Source organism: Psilocybe cubensis, chromosome 8 (genome assembly GCF_017499595.1).
Source record: "Psilocybe cubensis strain MGC-MH-2018 chromosome 8, whole genome shotgun sequence".
Classification (NCBI taxonomy): domain Eukaryota; kingdom Fungi; phylum Basidiomycota; class Agaricomycetes; order Agaricales; family Agrocybaceae; genus Psilocybe; species Psilocybe cubensis.
In genome coordinates this window covers 491,938-519,917 of record NC_063006.1, presented here as the reverse complement: position 1 = coordinate 519,917, position 27,980 = coordinate 491,938, and the positions used below count along the sequence as shown (strand labels likewise).

The window sequence follows — 27,980 nt, the reverse complement described above, 5'->3', positions numbered from 1 at the left end:
TTCGGCATCAGATATCACTGAACAGCTCTAGATGCAACGACTAGTAGGACATCTGGTAGGAATTGAGAGGTCGACATGGACGTTGGAACTCAAGTTTGTTGGCTTGGGGCAGCGTCAGCCGTCGGCAACCAGGCACACGTGTTGCTGGTGAGCACAGCCACTGATATCTTGGGAGCATTTTCGCAGAGAAACGGTTGCCTGCCTTGAAACCTTGCAAACACCAAAACCCAACGATGGCGAGTGCAGCCATTTACAATCGTTCGCCGTCGCCGCCACCAGTGGCCAGGAACGACTCCCACCGACAGAGCATCGCTTCCTCGTCCGTCTCGGGGGCGTCCTACCGCACAGCACCGCTCCTCGCCGGCTCGCACTCGTCGCTCGCCAACAGCAATTTCACCAACGGCAACAACTCGTCGCACTCGTCCGTGCATACCGTACATGCGAACAAGGACACGCCGCGCGACACACCCGCTACGACGACCAACATGATAAACCCGATATATGCGCTTGGAGGACAGCAGGAGATGCATATCGTGAAAGTGACGAACGACAAAGTTGAGATCGAGTCGGGCCCCGTGCCAGACTCGTACCTGGAAAAAGTCGGAAGAGCCGTCCTCCGCACCGTCAAGCCAGACTCGGACCATGCTGGTTCGCCGCCCCCTCCCCCTCTGCCTTATCCTCTTCCTCCCAGTGCAGACCAACAACAAAGGGAAGAGGAGCAGCTCGAGACAAAGCCGCCACACCCCCGCATGCTGGGCCCCCCTTTGCCTGCCCACCAAAACGGCAGTGTCACCCAGCACCAGCAGCGAAGGTCGAGTATTGAGCCCCCCGCCTCGTCATTGCCCTCGCAGCTCCCTCTGGTCCCGCCAGAAGCGTTACAACGGTCGTCAACCGACACCAAGGCATCGTACAGCGGTCTCCGGAACCTCGTCACGTCGTCACCCCCGCAGCAGCAGCCGTCAATCAACACTAATGCCGAAGCGTCCTCCTCGACACCGTCTCCGTCACGGGCGAACGGACATCTCTCCGTGGACGGGTACCTCCAGCCCCCGGTGCTCACCGCTGCGCAGCGGCCTGCCCGACGGAATACCACGGGATCGACGCCGCTGATGTCCAAGCGCGGGGTTGCGGCGCCGGGCGTAGGTGGGAGCGCACACGGGAAAGGCGCCTCGCAGCCGTTTGCGTCTGTGGATGACAACGCGGTGCTGGGCGAGGGTGGGCTGGAGCTGGCGTCGGATATTGAGATTCATGCGGAGCGTATCCGGCGGGAGCGCATGAGCAAGCGGGCGAAGCAGCAGCAGGAGGCGGAGGCGGCGCTGACGAGGGCCGAGTCGTCTGGCGTCGCTGCCGCGCAGGATGCGCCCCTCGTGGGGAATCTTATCGGCGAGGACCATGTGAATTATGTGCTCATGTATAACATGCTGACAGGCATTCGGATCGGCGTACGTCATGGGACTCGCTCTCCTCGGGAGATTATGCGCTCACTGTTTTTATGCTTTTGTAGGTTTCTCGATGCGGCGCAAAGATCAAGAGGCCGTTGACACCTGAGGATTTTATGGCTCGACATAAGTTTTCTTTTGATATGTATGTGGTTTCTATTCTGCAAGGAAACGACCATTTATTTTTCAAATAGCGTTGGAAACGAGCTGACACCGTCTGCAAAATACGACTTCAAGTTCAAAGACTACGCTCCCTGGGTGTTCCGTTACCTGCGTGAAGACATCTTCCATCTCGACCCCGCCGACTACTTACTCTCTCTTACCGCCAAATACATCCTCTCCGAACTCGGCTCACCCGGCAAATCCGGGTCCTTTTTCTACTTCTCGCGCGACTACCGGTTCATCATCAAGACCATCCGGCACTCGGAGCACAAGTTTCTGCTGAGCATCCTCGAGCGCTACTATGAACATGTCAAGGCGAACCCTCACACGCTGCTGAGCCGCTTTTATGGGCTCCATCGTGTGAAGCTACCCAGGGGCAGGAAGATACATTTCGTGATTATGAATAACCTGTTTCCGGCTCATAAGGATGTGCATGAGACGTATGATTTGAAGGGGAGTACGGTGGGGAGGGAGTATCCCGAGGAGAAGGCTGCAAAGAACCCTCGAGCGGTGCTGAAGGATCTCAACTGGATTAATCGCGGAAATATGCTCGAGCTCGGCCCGGAGAAGCGCGCGCTATTGACAGAGCAGTTAAGGCGGGACGAGGAGTTTTTGAAGAGTATACAGGTGATGGATTATAGTCTGTTGGTGGGCATACACAACATGCAGCGAGGGAACAGGGAGAATGTGCGGAAGAACACGCTTAAAGTGTTTTCGGTGCGTTTCCTCTTTATTTGTTTCATATGTTCGTGTTTTAATGAACAATTTTTACATTGAAATATAGCCTGATCTCCCTGAACCACGGCGCAGCAAGGCTTCACAAGCAGGTAGCAAATCTCCCGAAGCCATTGCCATGCGCCGAGCCATGCGTTCGTCCGACCCAAAACGTCTCGGCAAGCACACCGTGCGCCTTCCAGAAGAAGACACAGGGGACCGCCAGGAATTCGTGTTTTACCAAGACGAAGGTGGGCTCAGGGCGACGGACGACAACAACGAGCCGATGAACGTTATCTATTATTTGGGCGTTATTGATATTCTGACGCCGTATACCTTTGTGAAGAAGCTAGAGCATTGTTGGAAGGGGATGAGTGCGGATCGGGTGAGTTTCTTTTGCTGCAATACATTTCAAATAGGTGTTGGTTTGATTGACATTTTGTCTGTCATAGCATAAAATCAGTCCTGTTCCACCTGTAGAGTATGGCAATCGGTTCTTTGCGTTCATGAAAGCCGTCATGCGAGGTGGAGAAGGCGGAGAAAAGTTCAAAGAGCACGTAAAAAGGGAGAAAGAGAAGGAGGAATAAGATCTTCAAGTTCTTCGCCCCTTCCTCACCTGAATCTTCGCCCCTCTTGCTCCGTCCCGTCCTTACGATAGCCCGACCCTGGAGCTGTAGCGTGGGCACTCCTCCGTTTCCCTGCCTCATCCCGGTCTACATGCCTTGTGCATCGACGCCAACATTCACGCTCTTTAACTAACACCTCTGTATCTTCGCTCGGTCAAGAACAAACGGACCTCCGCTGCTTGCATCTCTTGAACCGACCCCTTCGCAGCTTCGCGGGCTGTTCACATCATGCCTCGCCGTTGTTAGCTACGCTATGCAGATATATATGCCCTCAGTTATACGCATGTGCACGACTGGCCTTGCATTTCTGCTCTTATGCTAACAAGGATGTCGGAGGTTGTAAACTTTAACCTCACTGTATATTCCTCCAGGCATCCTCCTGTCGATGTAACCGACCATCTCTTCCCTGGTCGCTCGCATACCCCTCACGTCATTCCGACTCCCTTTTACAATATCCGTGGTCAAACACCTTTACTCCTCCATTTTTATACATTTACACCCCGTGTACTTTTCATACTTTCGGGACACACACTCTTTCTTTCTTTCTTCTAGAACCCCCCTTTTTTTATTCGCGCATATTTACACACTCTTTAGCATTGCATTCATGTTTCCCGGGTTTAGTTTATTTCTCTCTTTTGTCATATCAAACACCAATCATACCCTTATACCAAGTCAATTTAGTAGTACATTATACACATCATTATTCGGGACACATACCCATCTGACACGACACACACGCTCCTTTTTTTATTTACTCTTTTTTTTTCTTCCTTTTACGCGCTTCACCGGCTCTACTTCGGAAGTCTGCATCATACATCGCGACGATGGTGTTGCGGAATCGGCACCCTTTTTCCTACCTTCATATCTCCTTCATAGACGATCTCCTGCATCTTCATTTTCGTCGACGTCATCTACACACCATCATGGGTCCTCGGCTCTTTCAATCGAACAAAGTTCTTTTAAAATGTACAAACAATCATCACCTGTATTCTTGTCCTGCTGTGGTGTCTGTCCGGTTGCACCCCTACCTTTTTACCCGTACCCTACCTACCTTTTTGACCACCTCCTACCCTACCGTACTCTGTCTTTCTCCGCCTTTTATATTGGCCCATTTTTATATTTTTTTTTCTTTCTCCCGTTCAGTATCTCCTCAGTATACACCCATTATTTATTCTATACACGTCTTACATACCTCCTATCAAAGCTTTCGAGCTTTAATTCTTCCCCTTTTGTTTTTCGTTCTTTTTCTTCACTACTTTCTGTTCACAGTCAGTAAAAGCTTCGTTTCGCCTGTCTATCGATCGTCCATCTCTGTATCAATTCGTGGGACTTTGAATTTTCTCTCTCTCTCTCTTCTTTTGCTAGTTTTCTGCGTGTCGTGTAAAAAGTGAATTTCATCTCCGTTTAGATCTCGTTTAGAGAATTCGTACCGGATGAGTTGATTGACATATTATTGACGTTCAAGACCTGGATCAGTCTGATCTTTTCATTGATACATTGGATAGAATTACTATAAAAATACATATAGGATACACAAATGGAATAAAAAAGCAAGAACAGTATCAGTGTATATTTAGTTCGGTCTGTGTTACATCCCATGAACCTCTGAGCCATCAAGGATCGAAAACAAAAGCGCAATATGAAAACGGGTGGGTGGAGAACTGAGTGCCGGAATCAATCGCTCTCGTACATATCGTCGTCTTGCGCCACAGGCGCAGGAGCGGCCTTTTTCGTGCGAGCGGCTGGAACAAAAGAAACCCATCAATCAACATCTGGAGAGAAATTGTTTGAAGAACGCATATAGCTGCTTACATCGTTTCGCGGCCTTTTTCCGAGCAGCGGCTTTCTTGCCTTCGACGCGCTTCTCGAGTGCTTGGTCTTCCTGGCCTTGCGCTTTATGTTCTTCCAGAATCTATACAAAAAGGACTTAGGTATGTGTTCTAGCGAAAGATTTTGAAGGCGGATGTTTACCTTTTCGAACTCGTTCAGTTCCGAATCAGGTTTATCCTTCGACTTGTTCGCCCTAGCCTGTATCACAAAGTCCAATGAGCCTTACAGTCTACAAATATTTCAAACTCGTATCCACGATGCCTCTTACCTTTGCCAGAATCTCGGTAAAGCGCTCGAATACCGCCGGCTCGTGCAGCTTGTCGCGATAGAACTGCAGGCCCTCGATAAGCTTCTTCACGGAGCGCTCGGATTTGAATGGTAGTAGCGACAAGCAGAAGGCAATGTTGCGCCATTGACGAGGTTCTTCGGTCAGTCGGAAACGCTGACACAACTTTTCGACGAGTGATTCGGCTTGTTTTTCCTAGTGTTGAGCAGGGTGAGTAGGGTTGAACCATTGCTGAGTAGACTGAATATACCTTCTCGATAAAGCCAAATATGAATCGCAATGTGCTTTGGAAGGTCTCTTCGTCCACTGCATGCTCGCCCGTCGAAAGATGACTGATGACTATAGAAGGTGTCAGGGCGATTATTCACAAAAATGATCAAACGAAGGGACAAACCATCAGGCAAATTGTTGTAAATCGCATTTTCCTTCGTTGATAGTTCATTAAAGAACAGTTTCGCCAGGTCCGAAATGCGCGGCTCTGGATCCTCCAAACACTTCGCCATCTCGCCCAACTGACCCTTCACTTTAATCATGCCGTTCAGAATCAAATGCGTGAGCACCATCAGCGTGTTCTTCTTGACGACAAAGTGCTTGTCAGAGAGACCCTTGTAGAGCTCATTGCTGTTCTCATCGATGATATTGCTGAATGACACTGCTACGTCACCAAGCGCAATGACGATGTTGCTCCGGATGTTAGAGTCCTTGGACGTTTCGAGGATCTTGAACAGCAGGCGGTGGTGTGCGTCGCAGAATTGCGAGCTCACGCACAGGAACTTGCTGAATGCCAGTGTGGCAGCTGCTCGGAGCGTACGGTTCTTCGTGATACAGTTCAGATGAAATATTCTTCTGAAAGAATAGGGCTGACCTTGAACTTGTGCGGGCTACCACATATGTGTACGATCATAGGACCATACATCGCCAACAGAGAATGAGGACCATAGAGTAGTTCGGTTTCTCTGATGGCATGGATGCGCTCGCCGATCTCGTCTTCGGCATTGCCAGCAACCTGGTCCAACTCTTCGCCGTCTTTATTGCCTTTCAGGTTTCCATTCGCGAGTTTTTCGGCTGCAAATATGCTTTACAGTCAGACTTGAAACAATCCATTGAAATTATTTGAAATGGCGCACCAGCTTGCTTCTCATCCTTCTGTCTCTTCCACTCCCTCTCCACCAACTCTAAGAAGACGACATGCTTGATAGCGACGTGACCCACAACAAAAAGAAGTTGGCTCAGTTCGAAAGCCTCGCCGAACTGTTTATCTTGGTCATCCTGTGTTGCTTGGGTAGCCTGAGTCGCATCTTGCATCGTAATATCAGCCATTGTTACATCCCCAGCCTGATCCTCGTTCATTGCCGCATCTGCTTCCTTATCCTTGTCATCCGTTGCCTCAGTCATGTCTTTCTCTTTCTGAGGTCGACTGAAAGCTCTGATGGTCAGCTTCTTGATGACTTCGTTGCAAAAAAGGTCGGGGTGCTCGCCCAGCGCATAGACGGTGTTGATAGCTTGCTCAGCCATACCGAACCATTCCTTGGTTCGTGACGGATAGAGTATAGCGTCTTGAAGCTTGCGGAAGATGACGTTGTCCATGTCGATGCGATGAACTTTGTCCTCGAGAGAACCTAAAAGTGTTGTTCAACACATTGTTGTTCAAAGGCAATGAGCTGCTGAACACACCTTTAACTTTCTTAGCACTTCCATTTAGACGTTGTAGAGCGATGCAGGTATAGCGTGCTAAAGTTGGATCCGTCTGATTCATGTCAACAAATATGAACGCAGAGCACACATGCGATGATAACCGACCTTTCCGAGACGTCCAAGGCCGACTTTCAGCATAAGGTCAACCTTTTCGGTAAGGATGCTCTGATCAGACAAGGCAAGCATGCCAATGATCATGATAGCGCCTCGTCGTTGAGGCTTTGGTAGATGTTTGTCTCTGCCTAGCTCAAACCGAATTTGATGAGACAAATCTCGAAGTTAGGAAGTAGTCGGAACCTACCGTAAACCTGCCACAATCGTGCAATAACGTCGTGGTGTATCCGGTTCGATTCCATCATAATACGCATCATTTCCTCTAAACTGGTAAGTTCTGCCAATGTTGACTCGTACGTAAGTCTACAAGAAAAAGAAAATAAGATGTTCATGAGCAATTACACCAAAAACTAATAAGGAGTCGCATACTCCACGAGGTTCTTTGTGATACGGTTGACTTGTTCTTTTGGTTTGTCATCAGCCGTGGGGTCAAGGTACAGGCTTTGGTAGGTCTCCAACAGACGTTGGCGGATTCCCTTGAGCTCCTTTCCGTCTTCGGAAGTTGTGGTGTTGTCCTTGGTCCAGATGAGATGCAACATCTTCCTGATTCCTTCCTGTAATCATCGGTTAGGGTATCTGTACATAAAAGAATAAGATTGGCCTACGTGTGCGCTGTCGAATTTATATTCAAATGCAACGCGGAAGAAATCCATCACTTCCAACACTTCAGCTTTACTTGTTGACCCGAGAAGCTTGCACATTGGCTCCATGGCGTTCTCAATCTGGTCAATGAATGTCAACGCATCAGCGTAGTATTTCTTTTGCAACCTCAGTGTGTTGATCTCCTGCTCATCGAATGTCGCTAGGACTTCTTGCTCCTTATTCAGTGCCTCGATGTCGATCTGCGATTTGCGACGCTTGAGCTTCGAGCCCTTTTTCTTCTTGGACTTTTTAGGAGTAGTATTCTCGTCGTCCCCGTCGACGGACATCTCGTCTGGTTCAGTGTCGCCTCCGTCATCGTCAACGTCCATTGTGGCGTCATCACCATCCCGTTGTTTCTTAGACCTATCCGAAGTTAGCCAGTAAACTTTGACAAGAGAGCGAAACCTACTTTTTCGACCGTTTGTTCTTGGGCTGTCCATCCTCATCGACTTCTTCCTCTTCGCCATCTTCGCCTTCAGCGTCATCTTCATCCCCGTCTTCGTCTTCGTCTTCTTCCTCGTCGGCAGCACCTTGCACAGCGTTGCCCACGGCACTCTCATACTTATCAAGCTGGTCCACAATCTTTTGGTACTCTTCCGCAAAAATTTCTCGCTGAAGAGTTCCACCGTGAATTGTTCCATACGGGTGGGTCAAGATCAACTGCGTGAGCAACGCTATGGCAGATTTGCGCACAGACGCAATCTTGTCGTCCAACGACTCTACAGCGTTGCTTGCAATTGCCAGCCGCTGCTTCGGGAACTTGATGCTCTTGTGCTGGGCTAGCTTGCCGAGGACGACAAAGACCCTCGTACGGACATAGCCCGATACGTCGAGGAGCCGGTCAAGAAGTACATTGAAGAGGTTATTAATTTGCTTTTGGGTCTGTTTCCGGTCGGCGTCTTGTGGGTCAATACCTGCTAGGTCGGCGATGATGAAGCCTAGGACTTCGATAATTGCTTGACGAATGGGATAAGACTGGTAAAGTTAGTGTATGATTTGCAAAGAGAGCGTGTATGGTGTACCTCGGAATCCAATTGACCCAAAAGTAGACTCAGCTGCTTCAACACCGGCCGAGGGCATGCCTCCGCATACTTAATCAGGAATTTAGCAAACGCTCGCGGTCCTTTAGTCTCTTGACTGCCAAACGTCTTGCCCGCAATTTCGCGCAAAACCTCGTCCGCCAGCTGGGTAGACGCGAATTCGTTCGAGAGAATGATGAGGCATTCCGCCAGGGGTTCAGAAAGGTGCTCGTAGAACTGAAGAGACTGCATGATGGTGATTTGAACCGCCATGGCTTGGTTGTGATGCTTGACGGAGAGACATATGACTTTGAACACCGACATCTTGATGTCCTGGTTTTTCATGTAAGCTTCGCTTTCCATGACATGGTACGCGGGGCGCGTGATGCAGCTGCGGGAGTGTGAGCAAGAGAAATGACTGGCAATGAACAAGGACGCACTTGATAAAAGTGTCCCTTTCAGCTGTTGTTGTCCAGATGCGCTGGGTTTGAAGATGGCGGAGAATCTTGCTGATGAGATTGAGAGTTGGCACAATCTGGTCTTTCCACGTCCACACTGTGTCTGTCTTCTTGTTTGCCGCCGCTCGTGATGTCGCCTTTGTTCCCTTTCCTTTCCTTCCCTTTGCTGGAGCAGCCTCTGTCTCTTCTGACGCTTTGACCTTTTCTGAAGCGATAACGAACCAGTAGAGTAAAAACGCGTACATCTCCAACGGCATCTTGTGGTTTGCACAGACTTGTGGGTCTCCTGTTTCCACGTCGCGTTGGGTCGCCTCCAATTCTGCTTGAAGAGCTGAGGATATTGAGTCGAGCAACTTGCTCATCACAGGCCCCGGCACCGCGTTTGGATGCTTCAAAAGACTTCGATAGGCATTAAAGATGTCTGGATCTCGTATTGAGTCGCTTGATTCTGCAATCGACTCGACGGCGGCTACCAGACTTGATAAGCAAAGGCTTGAAAAAGCCACAAAAACATACCTTCCAACAACGTTTCTGGGTCTTGTGAAGAGAGATATTCATCATTGGGTATTTCGTACTCTTCTATTTCTTGCAGAGATTGCAGCTCATCCTGCAGCTCAAAAGAGTTCATTATCGAAAGCCGTGGCGGCGACGACGGTGAAGGTTCGGTTCAAGTCGCCTGCAATCAAAATCAACGCGTCGCGCGCCTGGCACGTGACTACTTTTTGGTCCGCAAAAAGGAGCAGTCTTGCCGAGTCTTGCAATTTCAATGAAGCACAACGAACTGTTGGAAAGTCTACGGAATAATTGATTGAGATAAGGCGATGTACTCAATACGCCAAAAGTTTCGCTGTGAAGTAATCCCAAGCAGTTTTCATAAAGTCAACCTGAAGATCGTGGGAAATACATTTGATAAACTTTGATCGACCCTACTCCGAGTTTCTTCAATCTGCAAAGAGTCACAGTGGAATTCAATTAAGAAATAATATGCCTCAATCACTTCCGAAACAATCTCGCCATCTAAAACAATGCCAGAAATGCTTCAAGTCGGACTCCAAGAACACCCCTCTTCAAACTTGCTCTAAATGCAAACGCGCTCATTATTGTGTATGTGTCCAAAACTACTTCAAGTCATACTGTACCTGCATGTTGACGGAGGACACAGTCAAGGGAATGTCAAGTTCAGGACTGGAAGGACCACAAACCGCTTTGCGCATCGAACAGGGAAACTAGAGCAGAGATGAAGTCGGATGAAACTCTTAACAACAATACACTGGCGACGATCGGAATGGCATTGGCAGACGCAGAGACCAAACTCAAGAAATGGGTACAGGTACGAGAAAATCCCTTTCTTTTACAGTAATATATGCTACTGCATCTTCTCTTAGTATTATAAATCTATCATTGGAAGCACTGTTGTCCACGCCTTGAAGTTGCAAATGACGCCTGAGGCATGCCTTACCCATCTCCTCTCATTCACCCTAATCCCGAAGTTTACCGCTGCCAACCCGCCTATCCGAGACAAAGATATCTGGACAGCCTTCAGAGTGGACAATATTCAGGTCCTCTCATTCGCAGATTGTATAGCGGAAAAACCTCAGCTCAAAGTCAAGTTTGACGAGATCGCATCGAGAACTAAAAATGCCAGAAAGGAGAATTTCAACGCTATTGGGTTTGGGATTGTGTTGATAGAAATTCCCTGCATCTATACGACCAGATTTGTGCCGTATGGAATCCCTGAGGATTTGGAGCGTTGGGATCCTCAATGGCAGGCAAAGCTTAAGATGGTAATCGAACGAGGAATCGCAATCTGAGAGGTGCCTAATTTCATCGAGGTTTATGTCTGGTTATAATAGTGCCAGTCTACTGTATATAATTATTACGGGCGCCACCTTCCTATTCTCACCTGGCGTACGGTTACCAACTGCCCTGACAAAATCCCGCATCCGTCTAACGAAGTGATCGGTACCCAGTACCAAATTGGGGCAGGTTTATTGGGTTCTTGTTTCTGAAACAGCGCAGAATATTTGAACACTTCTTATCACCATGCCACCACTGCTACCACGAGCGCTTGGAAGGCAAAAATGCCAATATTGCCACAAAGAAAACAGCAAACGTTTCCCACTCAAAACGTGTGCACAATGCCAACGCTCTTCGTACTGCGTATGTGGACCCGTTTTGCTTAATTCTTTGTTCTATGCCAATTGTTAACATTTTAGTCGCGGGAGTGTCAAAAGAAAGATTGGCGTGAACACAAGGAGCTCTGCGGGCGTCTAAAGGAGCAAATCGACTTGCTGAATCAGGCGTCTAATGAATCACCCACCATCTACGGACTGACTTTAAGCGATACGGCAAGTAAAATTAAAAAATGGTCACAGGTAAGCGGTAGTTTTTCAAGTGCATTTGCTCAGTTGGTGACCGAGGTCGTTAGCATTATTCAGTGTTGCTTGCTCATTCCTATACTGAAGCGCTCAAGTTATGGCATGGCGCACCGAATGCATACCAAACCCACCTTCTCGTAGTATATGTGGTACCCAAATTTACCAAACTGAATGCCCCACAGAAAACCAAGGACATCTGGACAGCGTTTGGCGTCGCGGACGCAGTAGTGGTCCCCATTGCCGAAATCATCGAGATTAATCCTGAGATGGCATATAGCATCAAAATGATCTCCGAAATGGACAAGACCCCTGAGGCACGACGTGGGCCACTCGCTCTCGTATACATTGCTATGCCGGAGTTTGATATGTGTATGATGGCCCCGTTAGGTCTTAGTCCCCCACCAAAGAACCTTCCACCTTGGGATGATCATTGGAAGACTCGCTTGCAAAGAATGGTGGATTTGGGTGTTGCGGAATCACCGGTGTGCGAAGACTGCAATCGGAAACTGTGTAACCAGATGCAACTGCCGTATCGAACAATTGGGTATGCAAAATGCAAGAAGCATACTCCCGTGCCGCAATAAGAGTGATGTTTGACTTGATTCAAGTTTAAATCCCAGAAATTTTCGTAATTCACTTGTTGATAGCAACAGTTCAATTCCAGATGTCAGTTCAATTCCAGATGTAGGCCCTACATGCATTATCAATTTATTATGCGTTGACGGAGATGATAACATAATAATCGCAAAAGCACGCACTGTCTACGATTAATTGTGTTTAACATGGGGCAAAAGGCTGCCAGATCTAGCAGCATTATGGGCGCTTATTTCATCAGTTGATATCAGAAAGACAATCCCCATTAAGTAGGGTAAAGTGTCTCTGTTTTTCGGAGTCGTATTTTGAGAAGAAAGCAATGATTACATTAATTAGTGAGTGACCAGCACACTAGACAATAAACTACACGATGAGCAAGATATTGAAGTAAAAAAAATCATTTGGTTGCATCAGGCATTTTGCTTAGACGCCTCATTAATAGGGGCACCCATGTGTCCCTCAGGAATATTGTTGAGTTCGTCTTCCTTCGCGTCAAGATCTCTAACAGACCACCAAAATAGGCTTCCTGTGACAAAAATCATTACGCTGATAACTCCGTAGTTCCACACGAGCAAGGGGTCTCCGGATAAGGCTGGGATAAGAGCGCAGTATGAGAAGACACATATATAGTGATTCGAATTTTAGGACTCACAAACAAAAGCCTCGCTCAAAGCGGAGGATATCGCAGTCATGAATAGAAACACAGACATAACGAGAGACCGCATGTTTTTAGGTGCTTTCGTAAAAGCGTACTCAAGACCCGTGATGGATGCAAGCACTTCACTGATAGCCAGAAAAACGTATCTAGTAATTTGTTCATGAGCATGGAGCCGCTCTTCCAGCCTATATGATATTGTACTTACGATCCAGATTGGATCCATACGCTCAATGGGGAGACCCCATCACATTCGGAGGCATGGTTTCCACATGGGTTTGTCTGTACGGCAGTAGAGTCAGCACACCTAAAGTATCGGGTTTCTTAGAAACATGATATATACCTTGTAAATGTAATGTTGAACAACTGAAATACACGTCAATACCTCAGTCTAAGTACTTTGTTCCGAGATAAAAATAGCTCACCTGCCGCCCACAGCATTCCTGCACCGCCAGCCATGAAGCCGGCTGTTATTTTCTTCAAGGCACTGAAGTTAATCCCCATTCTACGAAGTGCTGGATATATCTAAGTCGGTGATTGATTTATTTAGTGCTTGATCCCGTCAAATTTGAAGAGCACTTACGAAAAGGTCGCAAAGCACGATACAAACGATCAAGACGAGAGGATCTAGATTCAATACAACGTCGTTGGGGATACCGTGGAGCGTCATGGTGGCGGCTTGGGATGTCAAATTACCGCTGAACTGATTGTATGCGAGCCCTTAAGATGGGGGTCGCTGTTAGTTCCCGTATAATCAGACTCGACGAGATGTGCCGCATTATACGTACAGTAAATTGGGTACCACAGGAACACGGAACAAGCTTTTACCCCTCGGCGAACCTCGTCCACCCATAAATCATCAAAGACCATCCATGTTGGCTTTTCGCCGATCTGCTTGCTGGGCTTTGCATTTTCCCAGAATCCCGGTGCATTAAAATTTTTGTAGAGCTGGATTGGGTTTAAAGTCCATTTTCCGCGTGCTGCGTGTCTCCAAAGACGAATGGATGTTCCAAGTACGGAGGTAGTTGGAGGGGATCTGGTGTACTTGTTCCGCGACACGTACAAGACAATCGGGCAAATTAAAAAGATGGCCGTAGGCAGAGTGAAAGCCAAATAAAATCCAATAAACTGTAGGGACCGACGAGGCAATTAGTGCTGTACATCATCGATCGGGGCTTGGAGGAAGATGCACCTTCTCAGCATATGGCATAGCAATAGATCCGATCAGGGCACCGACGTTTATCATTAAATAGTAGTACTGGATGTATATTTCGCGTCAGCGACGGTGATAAAGGATCGTTCCTGAGACGTACCATGTAAATTCGTAAGACAGTCAACGACGGATCAACGACGACCCTTTCACCGGAAGAGGTTGTTACGACAAAGAGTTTAGTGCGCTTATACTGCTCGGCAACCAGAGGAGCGATATTTGCCTTGAACATGCCGGCACCTGAATTTATTAATATGAGTATTAAGATAACGGCAAGAGGCAAATCGTACCGAGTCCAATGGTAATAATGGCAACGATGAAGGCGCCAATTGCCCCGTTAGTCTCAATTACTCCAGGAAGGGCAGATACAATGAGAACGATGTGACCGATGAAGGCAATGAATACTGCAACCCAAATCGTCTTGAACCGCCCCCAATGACCATCGGCAATGTAAGCTCCGATTAATGGCGTAACATAACACCTGGTATTGTGAGATTGGTAAAAATCACTAATGGATGATTTGACCTACCAAAAGAGAAAGAACGTAGTCAGCCCTGTGGATGCCCGTTGTCCTTTTCCCAGTGCACCGGCCTGTCCGTGAAGCCCACCTGCTCCTGTTTTCGAGCCAGGAGGTAACGAGCGTTGAATGAAATTCGTCTGCAGACTGTTATTTCACTTTCTGTATCAAAGTGGCATCCACTTACAAAGACGACGCTAGACCCGTAAAACTAATTTCTGTCAGCTCGTGATAGCAATATAGTACGGTCGTACGTACCGAAAACCGTTCTGCTCCTTCAACAAATGCTATTACTGTATGGGTTAAAGATATCAACGAACATCTCGTTCTGGATAGATTAGATTTGGCTTACAGTAGGAGCTCCAAGGAATGGTATCCGGTACGCGTCGCAATGTAGCTCGCTCTTCCTCTGTGGGGAAGACGAGTCCATCGTGTATCCCGTCGAGTTCGTATTCCAGTGCGTCAGCAGGCCTCTCTGACTCGTTGGAAGAAGAAGGAAATTTCTCGTTCATTCTGTTCTCTGTCATTGCTCGATGTTTCTCTAGTGCAGTAGACATTGATGCAGGCAAGAAGAGAAACTCGGAGCAGATGGAGGGTGTTGGATGACTTCTTGTCAATAGCTGGAGTCTATCCCTTTTATGCTTCAGGATAATTGACCAACCGTGATAATCTCAATGACCAAGTACGCTTGTATTTTTAGACTATATCCGGTCACCTGTAGAAATCTAAATATTGAACGTTGCTAAGGCAGACACCGAAAGCGTCGATTGAGTGGCCATCCCAGATCCCGGATGCTCTCAATAAACCCGTTTACGGATATGCCTTTCGTTATCTTGAAAAATTTCTGACATGTGCGGTGTCATTTTTCCGTGCTTTGACTTGCAAAGAGTTTTTAGGTTCGTACTGTAGCTGCAGTAAATTCTCACTTAAACATAGTGTCCAATTACTGCCGGACGTGCCGTCATAGAATGGAGTAGATGCGGCTTCAACATCGCGCTGTCCTTGAAGCAGTGCCTTGTATGTATAGGGCCTACTGTGATAAAGCTATGCCGGCTTTGACGATTAATGACTGCTAGGCTTTTACTCATGGCTAGAGTGACTTGGAAGATCCGGAAAACCTAATACGGAAGGTGACACACTATAAAAGGCAATTGAAGTCTATCTATCAATAGACGCCTACAAATCTGAGTCTGTGATAGTGAAAGCCAATCGGGTAAGTCAGACTTATTATAAACTCTACTCAGAAAAGATGCCTTCCTGACAAGTACGAACCTCGCTAATATGCAATGAGAATAAACCTCGACGTTTCCCAAGGAAGTGCTACGGTATGAAAACATTGACATTCTACAAGGTAAATGCAGCGATAACAGAACGGATTTAACACTTATAACAACGTGCCTGCGGAGAAAATACATGAAAGTTTGTTTTTATAGCTCAGGCACAAAAACGTGAGTAGACACCACACACATGGTTGCTGAGTGTCTGAACATTTAAAAATTTTTCAAGTCATGGCGTACTAACCGATGAGATTTCAAGAGTTTATGTCCGGACTCCAGACATCCCTGTCAAAAGAACAACATAGCTTACAGTATTCTTATAACCATAGAGCATATCGTAATCAAACGAGGATGACAAAGAAAACGATTGAGAGCGATGTGGGAGCACATGAGGTGTAAAGAGAAAAAAAAAGCGGTGCTTGCACAAACCCCCACACAACCGCAACCATCCTCCTCATGAAGTCACCGTGGGTAACAACACAGCAAACAGTGGAAATACAATTAAGCTGTCTTGTGGTGAGCGGCCTTGATAGCGGCAACCTTGGCCTTCTTTTCTGCGACGCGCTTGGCAATGAGGACACTATAAATTCTTTGAGAATATGTTGCAGATGAAGTAGACTGAGAGAAACATACTCGTATTCGCTCTTCTGCTCCTTCTGTTGCTCGATCTTTCGGCGCTTGAGGGAGAGGAGGTGACGGCGGCGCTGGAGACGGATGGGGGTAACCAGTCTCTGGATCTTGGGACTAAAGATAAATCAAGTTGGAGTCAACGCAGCGCGAGAAATGAAGTAAAGGGGACTTACGCCTTGGTGTATGGCTTAGCACCCTCTTTCTTCTTGCTGACGACCTCTCTTCGCACAACGTATTTCCTAACATCGTCCTCCTTGGTCAAGTTGAAGAATTTCCTGATCTTGGTGGCACGCTTGGGACCGAGTCTCTTGGGGAGAACGACATCTGTAAGTCCGGGGATATCTGACTCTCCCTGCTTAACAATGATCAAGGAGAGAACAGCGATATCGGGGCCGACGATGCAGCCACGAACGGATTTGCGGCGGCGTTCACCAGTGCGGCGGATACGGTAGCACGAGTGTCCGTCGGAGAGGAGGAGTCGGACACGGTGGGGGAGGAGGACACCCTGCTTCATGGGGAAACCTTGCTTGTCGTTTCCACCGGTAATGCGGAAAATGTAGCCCTTCCACTCGTCGCCAATAGAGTCTCCGGGAACCTCTTGTGCGATTTTCTTGTCGAAGAAAACACGGCTGTTACAAAATTGAGTAAACGAATCCATCAGAATTGCATGCTTCAAACGCACTAGCGTTTCTCATCGTCGAGGTCGACAAGTTTTTGTGCCCCTGTGGCGGGGTCTACGATGATGAACTTGGTCAATAAACCATAGCCAAGCTGGCTGTTGATGAACAATGCTCACTGGCAATATTGAGCTTCATACTACAGGCAAGGTCAGCATTTCTCCATAGTGATGGCAATACACGGCGCACCTTGCGGCAAAAGTTGATGGTCACCGTCGGCGGCAACGTACCTCTTGCAATGGGCGATGAGGAGGGTAGGATGTGAGTGGGGGGCCTGCTGGGTGCACAAGTAACACGAACAAACAATATTTCCTCGGCACAATTAAGGTTTGGTTCTGTATAGTCCTTTCAGCCACCGCTCGGCAACGTGCGGCACTGTTGTTTTGCTCCTCACCATTCGTCCTCGACGTACCGACCGACAACAAAACCTCCTCAAGACCGTCCAACCTTTCTTCATCGTGAGCCGCAGCGTCCATATCTACTTGCAACTTCCAGCTCACTCAGCTTTAGAGTCAAAATGGGTCGTATGCACGCACCGGGCAAGGGCATTTGTATGTCATGGAATTTTTTTTTCTCCCCAAATTTATCTAACACGCATTTTAGCGTCCTCTGCTCTCCCCTACCGCCGCACTCCTCCTTCGTGGCTCAAGACCACTCCTGAGGATGTCGTTGATCAGATCGTCAAGCTTGCCCGCAAGGGTTTGACCCCATCCCAGATTGGTGTTACTCTCCGTGACTCGCACGGAATCCCCCAGGTCCGCTTCGTCACCGGAAACAAGATCCTCCGTATCCTCAAGTCCCAAGGTACGTGTTGGAATGATCTATCCTCAGCTACTGCTCATGTGCAATTTTTCTTTATCTTCTCATCACTCTTTCCTCTCGTCTTGTCCATGTGTAACATTATACACACACTTTTTGTTTGGGGATAGGACTTGGGCCTTCCATCCCTGAGGACCTTTGGCACCTCATCAAAAAGGCGGTCTCTGTGCGCAAGCACCTTGAGGTCAACAGGAAAGACAAGGACTCCAAGTTCCGTCTTATCTTGATCGAGTCCAGAATTCACAGACTCGCCCGTTACTACAAGACCAAGCAGCAGATCCCCCCTACCTTCAAATACGACTCTGCTACCGCTTCTACCCTCGTTGCTTAAACACTGTACTTCTGGTCTTATGGATGTATGAGTTGGTCAATATTATACATGCGTCGGTATACATGACTTTATGCGCAATATAAGTGTTATGCATTTGTGAAGGTTTTGATATGTCTACTTGGAGATCGTGTTACAGGAACTCTGCGAACGTTACTTGATGTAATTGATACACGGCGTCCCTATCTCCTCTCACGATGTTTATTACTTGGGCAGTACTTCTCATGTTGATAAATTGGTGAAAGCGATAGTTCCCTTTTTGTGGACTGTAGTTGCCCCATCGACGTTCCTTCCCTTCACTAGTTGCGTTTCTAATTTCTTTTTGTCGCAGGCCGATGCAAATCAAAATCCAGCAAGTGTACTATACGTGCTGAGAAGCGCTTCCTTTCGATTGTTTTTGTTATGTATACCACTTACACCCCTTATTTTTTGGGCGGGATTCTAAACTCTTGGCAGTAGACCGTCACGGTTACAGTGCCACTCGACAAGGTATGTAATTTAACCTTGTCATTGATGTGAAGTGTGATTGACTAATCTTTCAATTCCTTTGTTCTCAAATCCCTATATTGATAGCGATATGCCCCGACACCCACCTTGACTTCAGTCTTTATCGATCTAAGGCTAAACGTTCGTTATACGACCCCAACTGTCTTCAACCCCATCACCACCGCGAACATTGTTTCTGTCATGTCGAGGTCGGTGCGTGCAATTGTCGGATTGCAATTTCGTTCCGCCGAAGGTGTGCAATCTTGAGTCCGTCGCCTTACGGTTCGTGGTTCGTGCTAAACGCCACTCGATTTCAGGAATCATACGTATCCTTCCTCAAGAAATGCTCGATATGATAATCGAGCAACTCCGTGTGCCAGATAATCTCGACCCAGACAACGAAGACTGGACTGCCGTACGATTTATACTATGTAAATTGAGACGTGTGTCGCAAAGTTTCAACGAGGCGGCGTCGCGCGTGTTGTTTCGCCAAATGCTCTCCAAATCAGGGCGAACGCATTCTATGTTTCTGCGCACTCTGTTAAAAAATCGTCGCCTGGCGCGCCATGTACGCATTTACTCTACACCAACATCGGAAACCCGCACTGGTCACGTCTATAAATACATCAAACAGTGTCTTCCCCTCATGACTGGCCTAAATGACTTGGTTTATCGAACGATTGAAAACCCTCTCGTACCTGGAAGTTCTGAGCGACAACCTCTTCCCCGACATTTCCCCAACTTGAAGACCAGGAAGAGACCATTTCAACTCATTAATTTTACATGGCACTCGGACGCAAGGCGCCCTGAGGAAGATGAAAAGGCGCTCGAGTTTCTCACTACCCAAAACAGCTTGGTTTACTTGAGATGGATATCAACAAGGCCCCTCCCTCCAAGCTACAAGGAGAAGATACCCCTCAATCTTCGTTACCTGGACTCCTCTGTGGAAGTTCTCGTCGCTGTTCTCCCAGAGCGTGATAGCATTGAGGGAGTGCGATGGCGGATGCACAGACCAGAACTTTTGAACCATCTTTCTACAGCGGACATCGCAGATCTCTGCCGCAAACTTTGCCGGATGGATAAGTTCCTCAACCTGACTTTTCTCAGTCTCGCGCATGGGTATGAGGAAGCGGCACTCCAATACCTGTGTTCCACGGCTGAATCGTTTCCCCAAATGATCGGCCTTGTATTGGGGGATATTAAGTTTGCTTTTGTAAGTGCTTTTTGAACCGGTATTTGACCCAGGCTAATGTCGACTTGGGATCTTCACATAGGATATGAATTTGGGTCAAACGTTTCCAGCACTGCGACAAATTTTCTTTTCGAACGTTTCAGAGCACAACGACGTAACCCAAGTCAAGAAGAAAGTTGAATATGTGTTTAAGTGCAATCTATTTATCCGCCATGTCAATATTCGACGGGAATCCAACTGGCATCCATATGAATGGAATTTCTTCACGGAGTGGAGACAAGGAGGACTTCAAGGACCAGTGAGCCGGACCTGGGAGTTGACACCAGAATACCAATACTGTCAACTTGTGTTCGAGCACACGAACATATTTGGGTTAAACCCACTAATTGACACTAGCCCGTTCTGACTTTATTGATCTAGTAGGATATTCAATACTGATTCTTGATATCATTTCATTTTTTCACAAAGAATGCTATGAAATATATCGTTCATTTAGGAAACAGAATGCAAACGACTGGTGAAATTTAATGACGCATCCTATCCCCGCCTTTGATACCACCCTTTCCGCCTCCGAAGATGCGGCGGACACGCTTCCGGAATGACTGGCGCTTCTTGAACGACCTGTCTCTTGAGGCTCTCGTCATTACGTTTGGCCGCGAAACGTGTTCAGATGCAAAGAGGGTCGAGCTGGACGCTGCACTCTTCTGATGTGCATTTTTGAGAATGGACCTGATAGAGTGAGATGACGAAGCTGCGTCGCGCTCGTCCTCTTCCCGTATGGAGTAAGGAAGAGCGCGGCCAGAACCGAAGATGTGCTTTTTCCTTCGAACATCTGGAGCTGGTCCTTTAGGAATACGGTTGTGTAGCTGTTGGACTAAGGCCGACTCCTCGGAAGACGTAGACGCCCCGGTGTGGGGAGAAGTCGATGTGATAGCTGAACCGTGATTCGACTCCTGTGACCGTGTTAAGGACAAACGCAAAGGAAGATCCAGAGGTGGAGGGGCTTTTACCTCCGCTAGCTTGACGGAATCGCCAGCCTCTGAGGATTCGGGCGTCATCTCCGGAGTGGGGGCACCGAAATAATAGCGTTTCGGTGGAGATGTTTTGGGATAGATGTGGTGTACTGGTCCTGTGACCTTTGAGTTTGGGCTGATGGACTTGATCGTCGACATGGTCGCAGGTGGAGTAAAATTTAATTTTCCAGTGGTGAGTGTTATTGGGAGTGAGAAGAATTCGCAGTTGATGGTAAGAATGGGTGTGTGAATGGACAACAAAGGGCGGTGACAAGAGCATATTTTATACATATTGAACTTGAAACACTCCTATCTTCCGACTCCTATACGCGAAGTTGAGTCTCCTATACCAATACGTTTCTCTCGAATCTCCTATCGAGTCTCAGACAACTCAAAACTTCAATTCGTAGAATCAATCAATCTGTCGTCGGATGAATTGTGTATATCTGCAAAAATGTAAGTCCATAGAGCTGTAAAGAGTTGTATTCTTTAATTTTGTAGACGCACTTTGTTCAATTTATGCTTTCGGGCAGCGAGCCTGTGATATGGGCGGCGCTTGTTCATGCATCTAAAAATAGAACCGCGTGAAATAGGGACTCTTCTGCGCTAAAAATAAACCCGCAACTTAGAAAGAGGCTAGGAGAGGCAAATAGCTGTCAGATACCTATTAGCTACGCGATATATAACGGTAAGTAAACACATACATTGAGGTATCTTACAGAACCGGCATATTCCAGACCCGAGTGAACAGAGAACACAGGGTATCCGATTGACTACCCGTGGCACAGTGACCTTTTCCGTCTCTCGATAGTTCATCGCGCGTTCACATCGTCTCTTCAAGTGTAAGCGTATTATCCACGCTCATTGAGTATGTAAATTTTCTCTCAGATTAACCTAACAAAATCATTAGATGTCTACGGGCCTCTTTGTACCACCTGAATTGATTCGGCCAATATTCGAACATCTAACGACGCATCGATCAGAGCTTCATTCACTGACACTGAGCTGCAAGATATTTTATTGGGAAGCCATGCCCCTACTTTATAGATCAATGACCTACCAAGGAGCAGCACAAGTCAAGTTCCTGGCCACATTACGAGATAATCCACAACTCGCCACGCTCGTACGTGTCTATCATATTCCCACACATGACGTATCGGATGGGTCGCTTAGCTGGCAGCTTGTTCTTTGCTGCATCAAGCAAATGACTAATCTCAAGGAATTGGTGTACCTCAGCCTTTTCGCCAAATCCGAGAATCCGTTTCCTCAAGTAAGCGAGGGTGAAGAAATACCATTCCAGTTGGAGAGATTTGTTTGGGCAGTCGAAGGTCGCCATCGTCAGGACGGTGTCACGCAATTTCTCAGGACTCAGCACAAGCTCAAATTTCTCCAACTGAGCTGCCAACTTAACCAAAACATTCCTTCAGACATTGTACCGGACTTACACACCTTGGACGGTGACGTCGACCTCATATGCGCAGCCCTTCCTGGACGTTCAATCAGCAAACTGTACTGGAGGGAGTATCCGTGGCGTGCACATCGTCCATGGTCGTATTTCAATATACTTTTTCATGCCTCTCAGCTTGAGGAATTATCAGGCATAAGAGGACTTTCTATATCAATGGAAACCCTTTCGCGTCTATTCTCCAGTCAGCTCCAGAACGGTTTACGAAGGCTACAGAATGTGGAGGTCTTGGAAATATGCACCAATCAAGCTATGTCAAATGTGAGTATAGAAATTCTTCGTTCCACTCGCAAACTGATAGAATGTGCTAGCTAATCAACATAACTAAGAAGTTCCCTTGTCTCAAGCGTTTCATAATCAGGCCGGATGTTTCCAAGGTCCCGTTTCCGTATCCCACTGTTGTCGAAAAAATATATCGGTCAGAAGAAATCCAAAGCGAGGTTGCAGCGCTTTTTAAAGCAAGTCCGTCTCTAGTATATGTAGACATTTGGGTCGGTGACCTACTGTTCAAACGCTGGGAGGTAAACGTGCTCGTTCCGGAGCTGGTCATAGTACCAGTAGAAAAGATGCTAGAATAAAGATTTAGTAGGCTATACAAGTTCGCATAATTTACTGAATGTATAATGAAGATTTGCTACAGAATTTGAGTGTTACGCTGCTTGGATACAAAATATCTAGAAATCAAAAAGAATATCCCCGCAACAATAAGCGAGATCTAAAGTTGATCAAGTTATATTTTACAGAGTGTCACATTCATAGTATGACTACTCACCCCCGAAAAGAGATCCGCTCTAATCCAATGGTAATCGCTCGTGAGCAAGGCACCAGATATCGGAGTCGCTATTTTTAGAACCCATGCTTTTGAGTTTACTTCAGACTATGAGACCATGGATTCCTCACCGAAAAGACCCAATATACCTTTAATCCCTTTTCGTCAGAAAGTAGTTGGAACCGATTAGAATCGTATGCTTACCTGCACAAAAGAACATAATCCCCATCCTTGTTCCAAACTCATTCATGTTTGCACATAGACTTCCTGCAGTTCATGATATTACCATGGATTTGAACTAACTTAGTGTACAACGCGACAACTCACCGACAACAGATGGAACCAACGCAATAGAGGATCCTGAAAACAGGCCATAGAATATTGCAACCAGTGTTACAGAGGTAACGTCGTTAGCAAAGACCATAAATATAACAACAACTCCCGCCACAATCCCGCAGAACGAAAGAAGATTGTACGCTCCTAGCCGAGGGGCAAGGACGCCTGGAAGTATTCGTCCAAGAACGCTTGCTCCATTGAGAATAGAGAGCTGATTATTTGATAAGCACCTTGTGAACGTAATGAGAAAAGAACCTACTGAGTAAAACGCAAACGTGTGATCAATCCCATGTTTGATAGCTGAGAGCTGTATATAAAATATGGGATAGAAAAGCCCCAAGAAGACGAACCATGATCTAGTCAAGCTCATTCAATTTTGATATGTATGCTCAGTCTGGAGGAACAAATACCCGATAAACAGCGCTAGGTAGGCGGGCTCTTTCATCCAAGATAAAATTGGGAACTTTTGGGCGCTCTTTGGGGGGAGTCTGGTACGCATTATGATTATGGCGATGACAAACAATGCAAGGTTGATGCCGCCGCTTATTCTGACCCCTTTGTGGAAGCCAATGGATCCACCAAAAAACTGGTTCAGCATGATAGGATGCAAGACAGAGCCTGTGTGAGTTATGAAAAAGTTAGATATAAGTTCGTCAAAACGTATAAAATCTATTACCGAGAGCACTTCCAGATGTTGCTATGCCCATTGCCATGGACCTTTTCTTCATGAAATAATGCGTACCAATTCCAAGGCCTGTCAGGTTTTTGGTTAGCATGAATGATTAGCAGTCTGAACAGATTGAAATTGCTTACTGGGAATATAACAAATCCCAGCTGATAACCCCATCATTACACCGTTCGTGAGAAACACTTGATAATATGAATCTTTATGAGAAAGTGATAGCATGAAAACTAGCCACGCCCATCAGCTGATCTGATACTCATTTTATCTGAGAGATATTAGTACTCGCTAATCCGTGGATGATAGCCCCACATATCATAAGGTGATAACTTCGTCGGTGAATTGTTAGCCTTTCGAAAGAAATAAGCGCCCAGTGCTTACAAGTATCCGCGATCAAATGCCCTTCCAACAAAAATACCCGCAGAAAATGTGAGCATGATTTGTATCCCTCCAATCCAGCTTTTAATGTTAATACATTGATCAGGACCAAATAGAGCAAGAAATGTACGAATAAGCTCACCCGATTTCGCTTGGTGTATGCTCCGTGAGATATTCACGGACGTAGAAATCCTGATATACACCAAAGGCACCAATGTAGCTAAGCAAAGAAAAATCAGAATAGTATAACTTGAGTAGACGTGAAAGAGATAACAACCCAAATGTAACGTATTGGACTAAAAATCTAGATAGAATAGTGGAGTAAGTCAATTAATCTGTACAATTTTCCATCTTCTATGCTTACGCTCCTATGAGTGATAACCATGCCTGTCTCCCGCCTTCCGGAAATACCAAAGCGCTAGTAGGTGCTGTCTGAACTGATACTACGACCTCCCCTTTCTTCTCAACGTCGTTAGACTCCACCGTGAAAGTATCTATGATACGTGAGTTCTTTGGATGTGAAGAAGAAATCATGGTATCGGCAGATATTTTCGTGTAACTAAGGGTATATGACCCAATCAATGACAGAGCTGAGGGGCAAAGAACGCAGTACTGGGTCACCGGTGCTAAATGCTTTCAATGGACTTCAACAACTCGAAGTTTATGAATAAAATCGGCTGTTCTACCGGTAACAGAAAACCCAGAAGCCGGTGTGCCCAGCTACAGTACCACGTAAGATAACCCGGGAAATGCCCTACATCGTAGTTCAATAGCCAACAATGGCCTACCATACAAGTTTCAAGGCATGAAAACCCTTGAAGTACCTTTTCACGTGACCGCTTCCTCGGGCAATTGTTACGAAGCCCGAGCCAGGATTATGAATGGTTGAATAAATGCTATCCCCGCGAAAATATCTGAGATTCACCATAGTGAGGCGATTACTTTGAGCTGTCGAAAAAGAAATTTTTTAAATGCCCCATACGCCTCCGAAACCTCGACAGCTTGGACATCGACCATGAAAAAATTCAAAACACAGTAGAGCTCCGCAGAATAACAAACATATCTAGACAACTGGTCGCTAGAGCACCTGCGCCTGCCGGTCCTGCCATGTCGGAAGCTGGGTATGAATGGTACTTAAATTTATAAATAATGCATAATGGCGAGTGACGGTGATCCAATGATAAAAAAATACAGGAGTATTGTGCCATACCTGACGGCAGAGTAGTTAGTCAGTACAACAGAATCGGACTCCAGGATTTTGTTATCATGTTATAACCCTCAATGCCTTTCGGGTGAAAGAAAATTGCGACATTCTTTGAGAAAGAAAGTGGGTTCTTCTGTGGCTTAAGTAAATTGTACCACTCTGTGCCGCTTCATTCAGTTCGGGACACCAGGGACGCTGATTTGCCACTTATCCGAATTTGTACGCTGTCCAAATGGCTGTTAGATCACCCAATGTACATAGTCGCTGTCAAGCAATCAAGCTTTAAGTGACTAAGTTTGGAACATTCTGCTGCTAAAAATAAATCCACGACACCTTCACAAACACCCAAATTTAATTTGAAATGTCCGGTCATCATAACGTATGGGCGCTTAAGCAATCGGGATATCAACAGGATGGAGGATCATGCAATGTGAGCAAATTTTGTTCTGGACTGTAGGTAAAGAGGCGAAAACTACCGTCTCTCAATGAAACACATGAAAGCAACGTAAATAGGCTATCCACAGAGGTAATCACCTGATGACTTTTCCGATTTCACGAATCACGGTGAGTCTACACTAAAAATGTCATGAGGAATGGATATATCTCTATCCTTAGGAGTGTAGGAAATCTTCACATTGTAATTCCAGCGTATATTTGAAGTCCGGAGAGAATTTTGTCATTTTATCCGAGTTCCACAAGATGGGAGAACCTTACTGTAGAGCTATACATGATGTGGGAATATGTAGGTTGAAATATGCTTTCATTTACTTTCATTTAATTACCACAATCAACTGACATGGTCGTTTGTGAACGTTTGAGTAATACACCGACTCCGGCTTATCATCCATAGCTTCTTCTCTCACGGAGGGGGTTAATAACCAGTACAGCGGATTTCGCGTGGAATCATTGCCCCGTGATATGTTTTAGGGGTTATGAGATTACAACCCACAACACGCTGGGTGGTCATCTGTTCAAGCCTCGAACAATAATAATTTGATTGAATGTTGTGATCTTCACAGGCTGGATTAATATATACACTTCGGCTAAACCATGCAAACGAGGCTATTAGGGAAGAAGAGTCATCGCATTGGTTTTCATTCCTTTTATCACTGCTAAGAAGCTCGACAACTCAATGGTAGCACCAAACTCACCATCTGTCATTTATTTAATAACCGGAGCAAACCGTTCTCGAGGCATAGGTACAATATTCCTTTATCCAAGAGATCCCATCACTAATTGATTTACTTTGTTCAACATGTAGGATTGGCTTTAGTTCAACACGCTTTGGAGAAGCACGAGAACGCCTTTGTGTATGCGGGAGCGCGTGATCCAGACAAAGCCAATGCCCTCCATGAGCTGAAAGAGAAATTTGTCGGCCGTCTTGAGATTGTTAAATGTGTCTCGGGAGACAGTGAGGGAAATGCTGTTGTGGCAAAACAAATTGAAGAACGTCATGGCCGAGTCGATACTGTTATTGCAAATGCAGGTGGGCAAATTAGTCACTTCAAAATGCTACATTACGAACCTCTGACCTTTGCATTGTTCAAAGCCATATGGAACTCATTTACACCCGTTTCTGAAGTGTCGGTAAAGGATTTTGAAGAGCACTTTCATGTAAGCTTTCGAGATGTATGGTGCAATTTTTGCTTGGCATCTGAAAAAAACATGTTGCTTTAGGTTAACACGACAGGGCCTATTGTCCTATTTCAATCAATGTTATCTCTTCTCAAGAAAAGCATTAGTCCGCGTTTTATATCCGTTAGTAGCATTGGGGGATGCATCGGAATGGGGCTGGTCCCCACTCAAGCAGGTGCTATATGCTACGGTGCTAGCAAGGCTGCATTGAACTGGGCCACAAGAAAGATACACTTCGAAAATGACTGGTTAGGTAGGCCAAGATTCCTACGTTTTTGATCTGGATTCTGAACGTGTTCTGAATGGAACTCATAGTGGCATTTCCTCTGTCTCCGGGAGGAATTTCAACAGATATGGGTATTTTATTTATGTATTATTGTCTACTGGATACTAATGCTGTTCAATACTTAAAGTCACCAATGCCTGCAATGATGATCCAGTATTTAATTCACTGGTCTCAGGTGTAGAGCCTACTGCAGCTGAGGCAGCTGTTTCTATCCTTAAAGTTATCGATGAAGCAACGCGTGAGGAACATGGGGGAGAGTTTATTCATTTGGATGGGACAAAGATATCTTCCTGGTGAATGCAATATGTGAGGACGCTTTCTGAAATGGTTTTTATTAGGAAGAGAAATAAAGAAGATATTTAAATCTTTACTCAAGGCAATACTTATCATCTCTGTATATATTATCGGTTAGGGGCGAATAGGGGATCACCGAACCAATCAGGTACAAGCAACGCGCATTCACG

General features: G+C 46.3%; 11 protein-coding genes across 11 annotated transcripts; 6 read left to right on the top strand and 5 right to left on the bottom strand.

The window, feature by feature from the left end:
* Window positions 1-233: 233 nt before the first annotated feature.
* JR316_0008705 (Phosphatidylinositol 4-phosphate 5-kinase its3) lies at window positions 234-2,902 on the top strand (the record flags this gene model as incomplete). Its single annotated transcript, XM_047894418.1, has 5 exons — window positions 234-1,442; window positions 1,505-1,584; window positions 1,634-2,318; window positions 2,386-2,700; window positions 2,768-2,902. 5 exons carry the CDS (start codon window positions 234-236, stop codon window positions 2,900-2,902), a joined length of 2,424 nt encoding a protein of 807 aa, XP_047745877.1.
* A 1,713-nt stretch (window positions 2,903-4,615) lies between these two features.
* JR316_0008704 (Condensin complex subunit 1) lies at window positions 4,616-9,613 on the bottom strand (the record flags this gene model as incomplete). The annotated part of the gene is made up of 17 exons (XM_047894417.1): window positions 4,616-4,683; window positions 4,754-4,853; window positions 4,913-4,969; window positions 5,040-5,252; window positions 5,308-5,396; window positions 5,452-5,872; window positions 5,923-6,122; window positions 6,185-6,676; window positions 6,732-6,804; window positions 6,858-6,994; window positions 7,054-7,169; window positions 7,236-7,420; window positions 7,472-7,871; window positions 7,918-8,483; window positions 8,531-8,918; window positions 8,968-9,454; window positions 9,502-9,613. The coding sequence occupies 17 exons, from the start codon at window positions 9,611-9,613 to the stop codon at window positions 4,616-4,618; spliced, it is 4,104 nt and encodes a 1,367-aa protein (XP_047745876.1).
* Window positions 9,614-10,222: 609 nt separating this feature from the next.
* On the top strand, window positions 10,223-10,796 carry JR316_0008703 (uncharacterized protein; the record flags this gene model as incomplete). The annotated part of the gene is made up of 2 exons (XM_047894416.1): window positions 10,223-10,315; window positions 10,371-10,796. 2 exons carry the CDS (start codon window positions 10,223-10,225, stop codon window positions 10,794-10,796), a joined length of 519 nt encoding a protein of 172 aa, XP_047745875.1.
* Window positions 10,797-11,028: 232 nt separating this feature from the next.
* JR316_0008702 (SET domain-containing protein 14) lies at window positions 11,029-11,947 on the top strand (the record flags this gene model as incomplete). The annotated part of the gene is made up of 3 exons (XM_047894415.1): window positions 11,029-11,145; window positions 11,202-11,360; window positions 11,414-11,947. The coding sequence occupies 3 exons, from the start codon at window positions 11,029-11,031 to the stop codon at window positions 11,945-11,947; spliced, it is 810 nt and encodes a 269-aa protein (XP_047745874.1).
* A 420-nt stretch (window positions 11,948-12,367) lies between these two features.
* Window positions 12,368-14,896, bottom strand: JR316_0008701 (putative peptide transporter ptr2; the record flags this gene model as incomplete). Its single annotated transcript, XM_047894414.1, has 14 exons — window positions 12,368-12,549; window positions 12,610-12,761; window positions 12,821-12,894; window positions 12,956-12,978; window positions 13,038-13,137; window positions 13,196-13,332; window positions 13,401-13,740; window positions 13,805-13,870; window positions 13,926-14,062; window positions 14,113-14,303; window positions 14,352-14,479; window positions 14,527-14,550; window positions 14,598-14,632; window positions 14,692-14,896. 14 exons carry the CDS (start codon window positions 14,894-14,896, stop codon window positions 12,368-12,370), a joined length of 1,794 nt encoding a protein of 597 aa, XP_047745873.1.
* A 1,221-nt stretch (window positions 14,897-16,117) lies between these two features.
* On the bottom strand, window positions 16,118-17,399 carry JR316_0008700 (40S ribosomal protein S6-B; the record flags this gene model as incomplete). Its single annotated transcript, XM_047894413.1, has 5 exons — window positions 16,118-16,196; window positions 16,250-16,360; window positions 16,420-16,875; window positions 16,929-16,980; window positions 17,336-17,399. 5 exons carry the CDS (start codon window positions 17,397-17,399, stop codon window positions 16,118-16,120), a joined length of 762 nt encoding a protein of 253 aa, XP_047745872.1.
* A 41-nt stretch (window positions 17,400-17,440) lies between these two features.
* JR316_0008699 (40S ribosomal protein S13) lies at window positions 17,441-20,154 on the top strand (the record flags this gene model as incomplete). Its single annotated transcript, XM_047894412.1, has 6 exons — window positions 17,441-17,474; window positions 17,527-17,727; window positions 17,853-18,064; window positions 18,644-18,809; window positions 18,874-19,769; window positions 19,831-20,154. The coding sequence occupies 6 exons, from the start codon at window positions 17,441-17,443 to the stop codon at window positions 20,152-20,154; spliced, it is 1,833 nt and encodes a 610-aa protein (XP_047745871.1).
* Window positions 20,155-20,272: 118 nt separating this feature from the next.
* JR316_0008698 (uncharacterized protein) lies at window positions 20,273-20,920 on the bottom strand (the record flags this gene model as incomplete). The annotated part of the gene is made up of 1 exon (XM_047894411.1): window positions 20,273-20,920. One exon carries the CDS (start codon window positions 20,918-20,920, stop codon window positions 20,273-20,275), a length of 648 nt encoding a protein of 215 aa, XP_047745870.1.
* Window positions 20,921-21,812: 892 nt separating this feature from the next.
* JR316_0008697 (uncharacterized protein) lies at window positions 21,813-22,804 on the top strand (the record flags this gene model as incomplete). The annotated part of the gene is made up of 2 exons (XM_047894410.1): window positions 21,813-22,487; window positions 22,538-22,804. The coding sequence occupies 2 exons, from the start codon at window positions 21,813-21,815 to the stop codon at window positions 22,802-22,804; spliced, it is 942 nt and encodes a 313-aa protein (XP_047745869.1).
* Window positions 22,805-22,860: 56 nt separating this feature from the next.
* JR316_0008696 (Aspyridones efflux protein apdF) lies at window positions 22,861-24,925 on the bottom strand (the record flags this gene model as incomplete). The annotated part of the gene is made up of 13 exons (XM_047894409.1): window positions 22,861-22,941; window positions 22,999-23,066; window positions 23,127-23,153; window positions 23,206-23,262; window positions 23,323-23,542; window positions 23,591-23,687; window positions 23,742-23,949; window positions 24,008-24,085; window positions 24,145-24,243; window positions 24,299-24,342; window positions 24,395-24,472; window positions 24,534-24,611; window positions 24,756-24,925. The coding sequence occupies 13 exons, from the start codon at window positions 24,923-24,925 to the stop codon at window positions 22,861-22,863; spliced, it is 1,305 nt and encodes a 434-aa protein (XP_047745868.1).
* Window positions 24,926-26,727: 1,802 nt separating this feature from the next.
* Window positions 26,728-27,879, top strand: JR316_0008695 (putative oxidoreductase C24B10.20; the record flags this gene model as incomplete). The annotated part of the gene is made up of 7 exons (XM_047894408.1): window positions 26,728-26,794; window positions 26,857-27,081; window positions 27,145-27,209; window positions 27,273-27,483; window positions 27,546-27,587; window positions 27,644-27,809; window positions 27,855-27,879. 7 exons carry the CDS (start codon window positions 26,728-26,730, stop codon window positions 27,877-27,879), a joined length of 801 nt encoding a protein of 266 aa, XP_047745867.1.
* Between the last annotated feature and the right edge of the window lie 101 nt (window positions 27,880-27,980).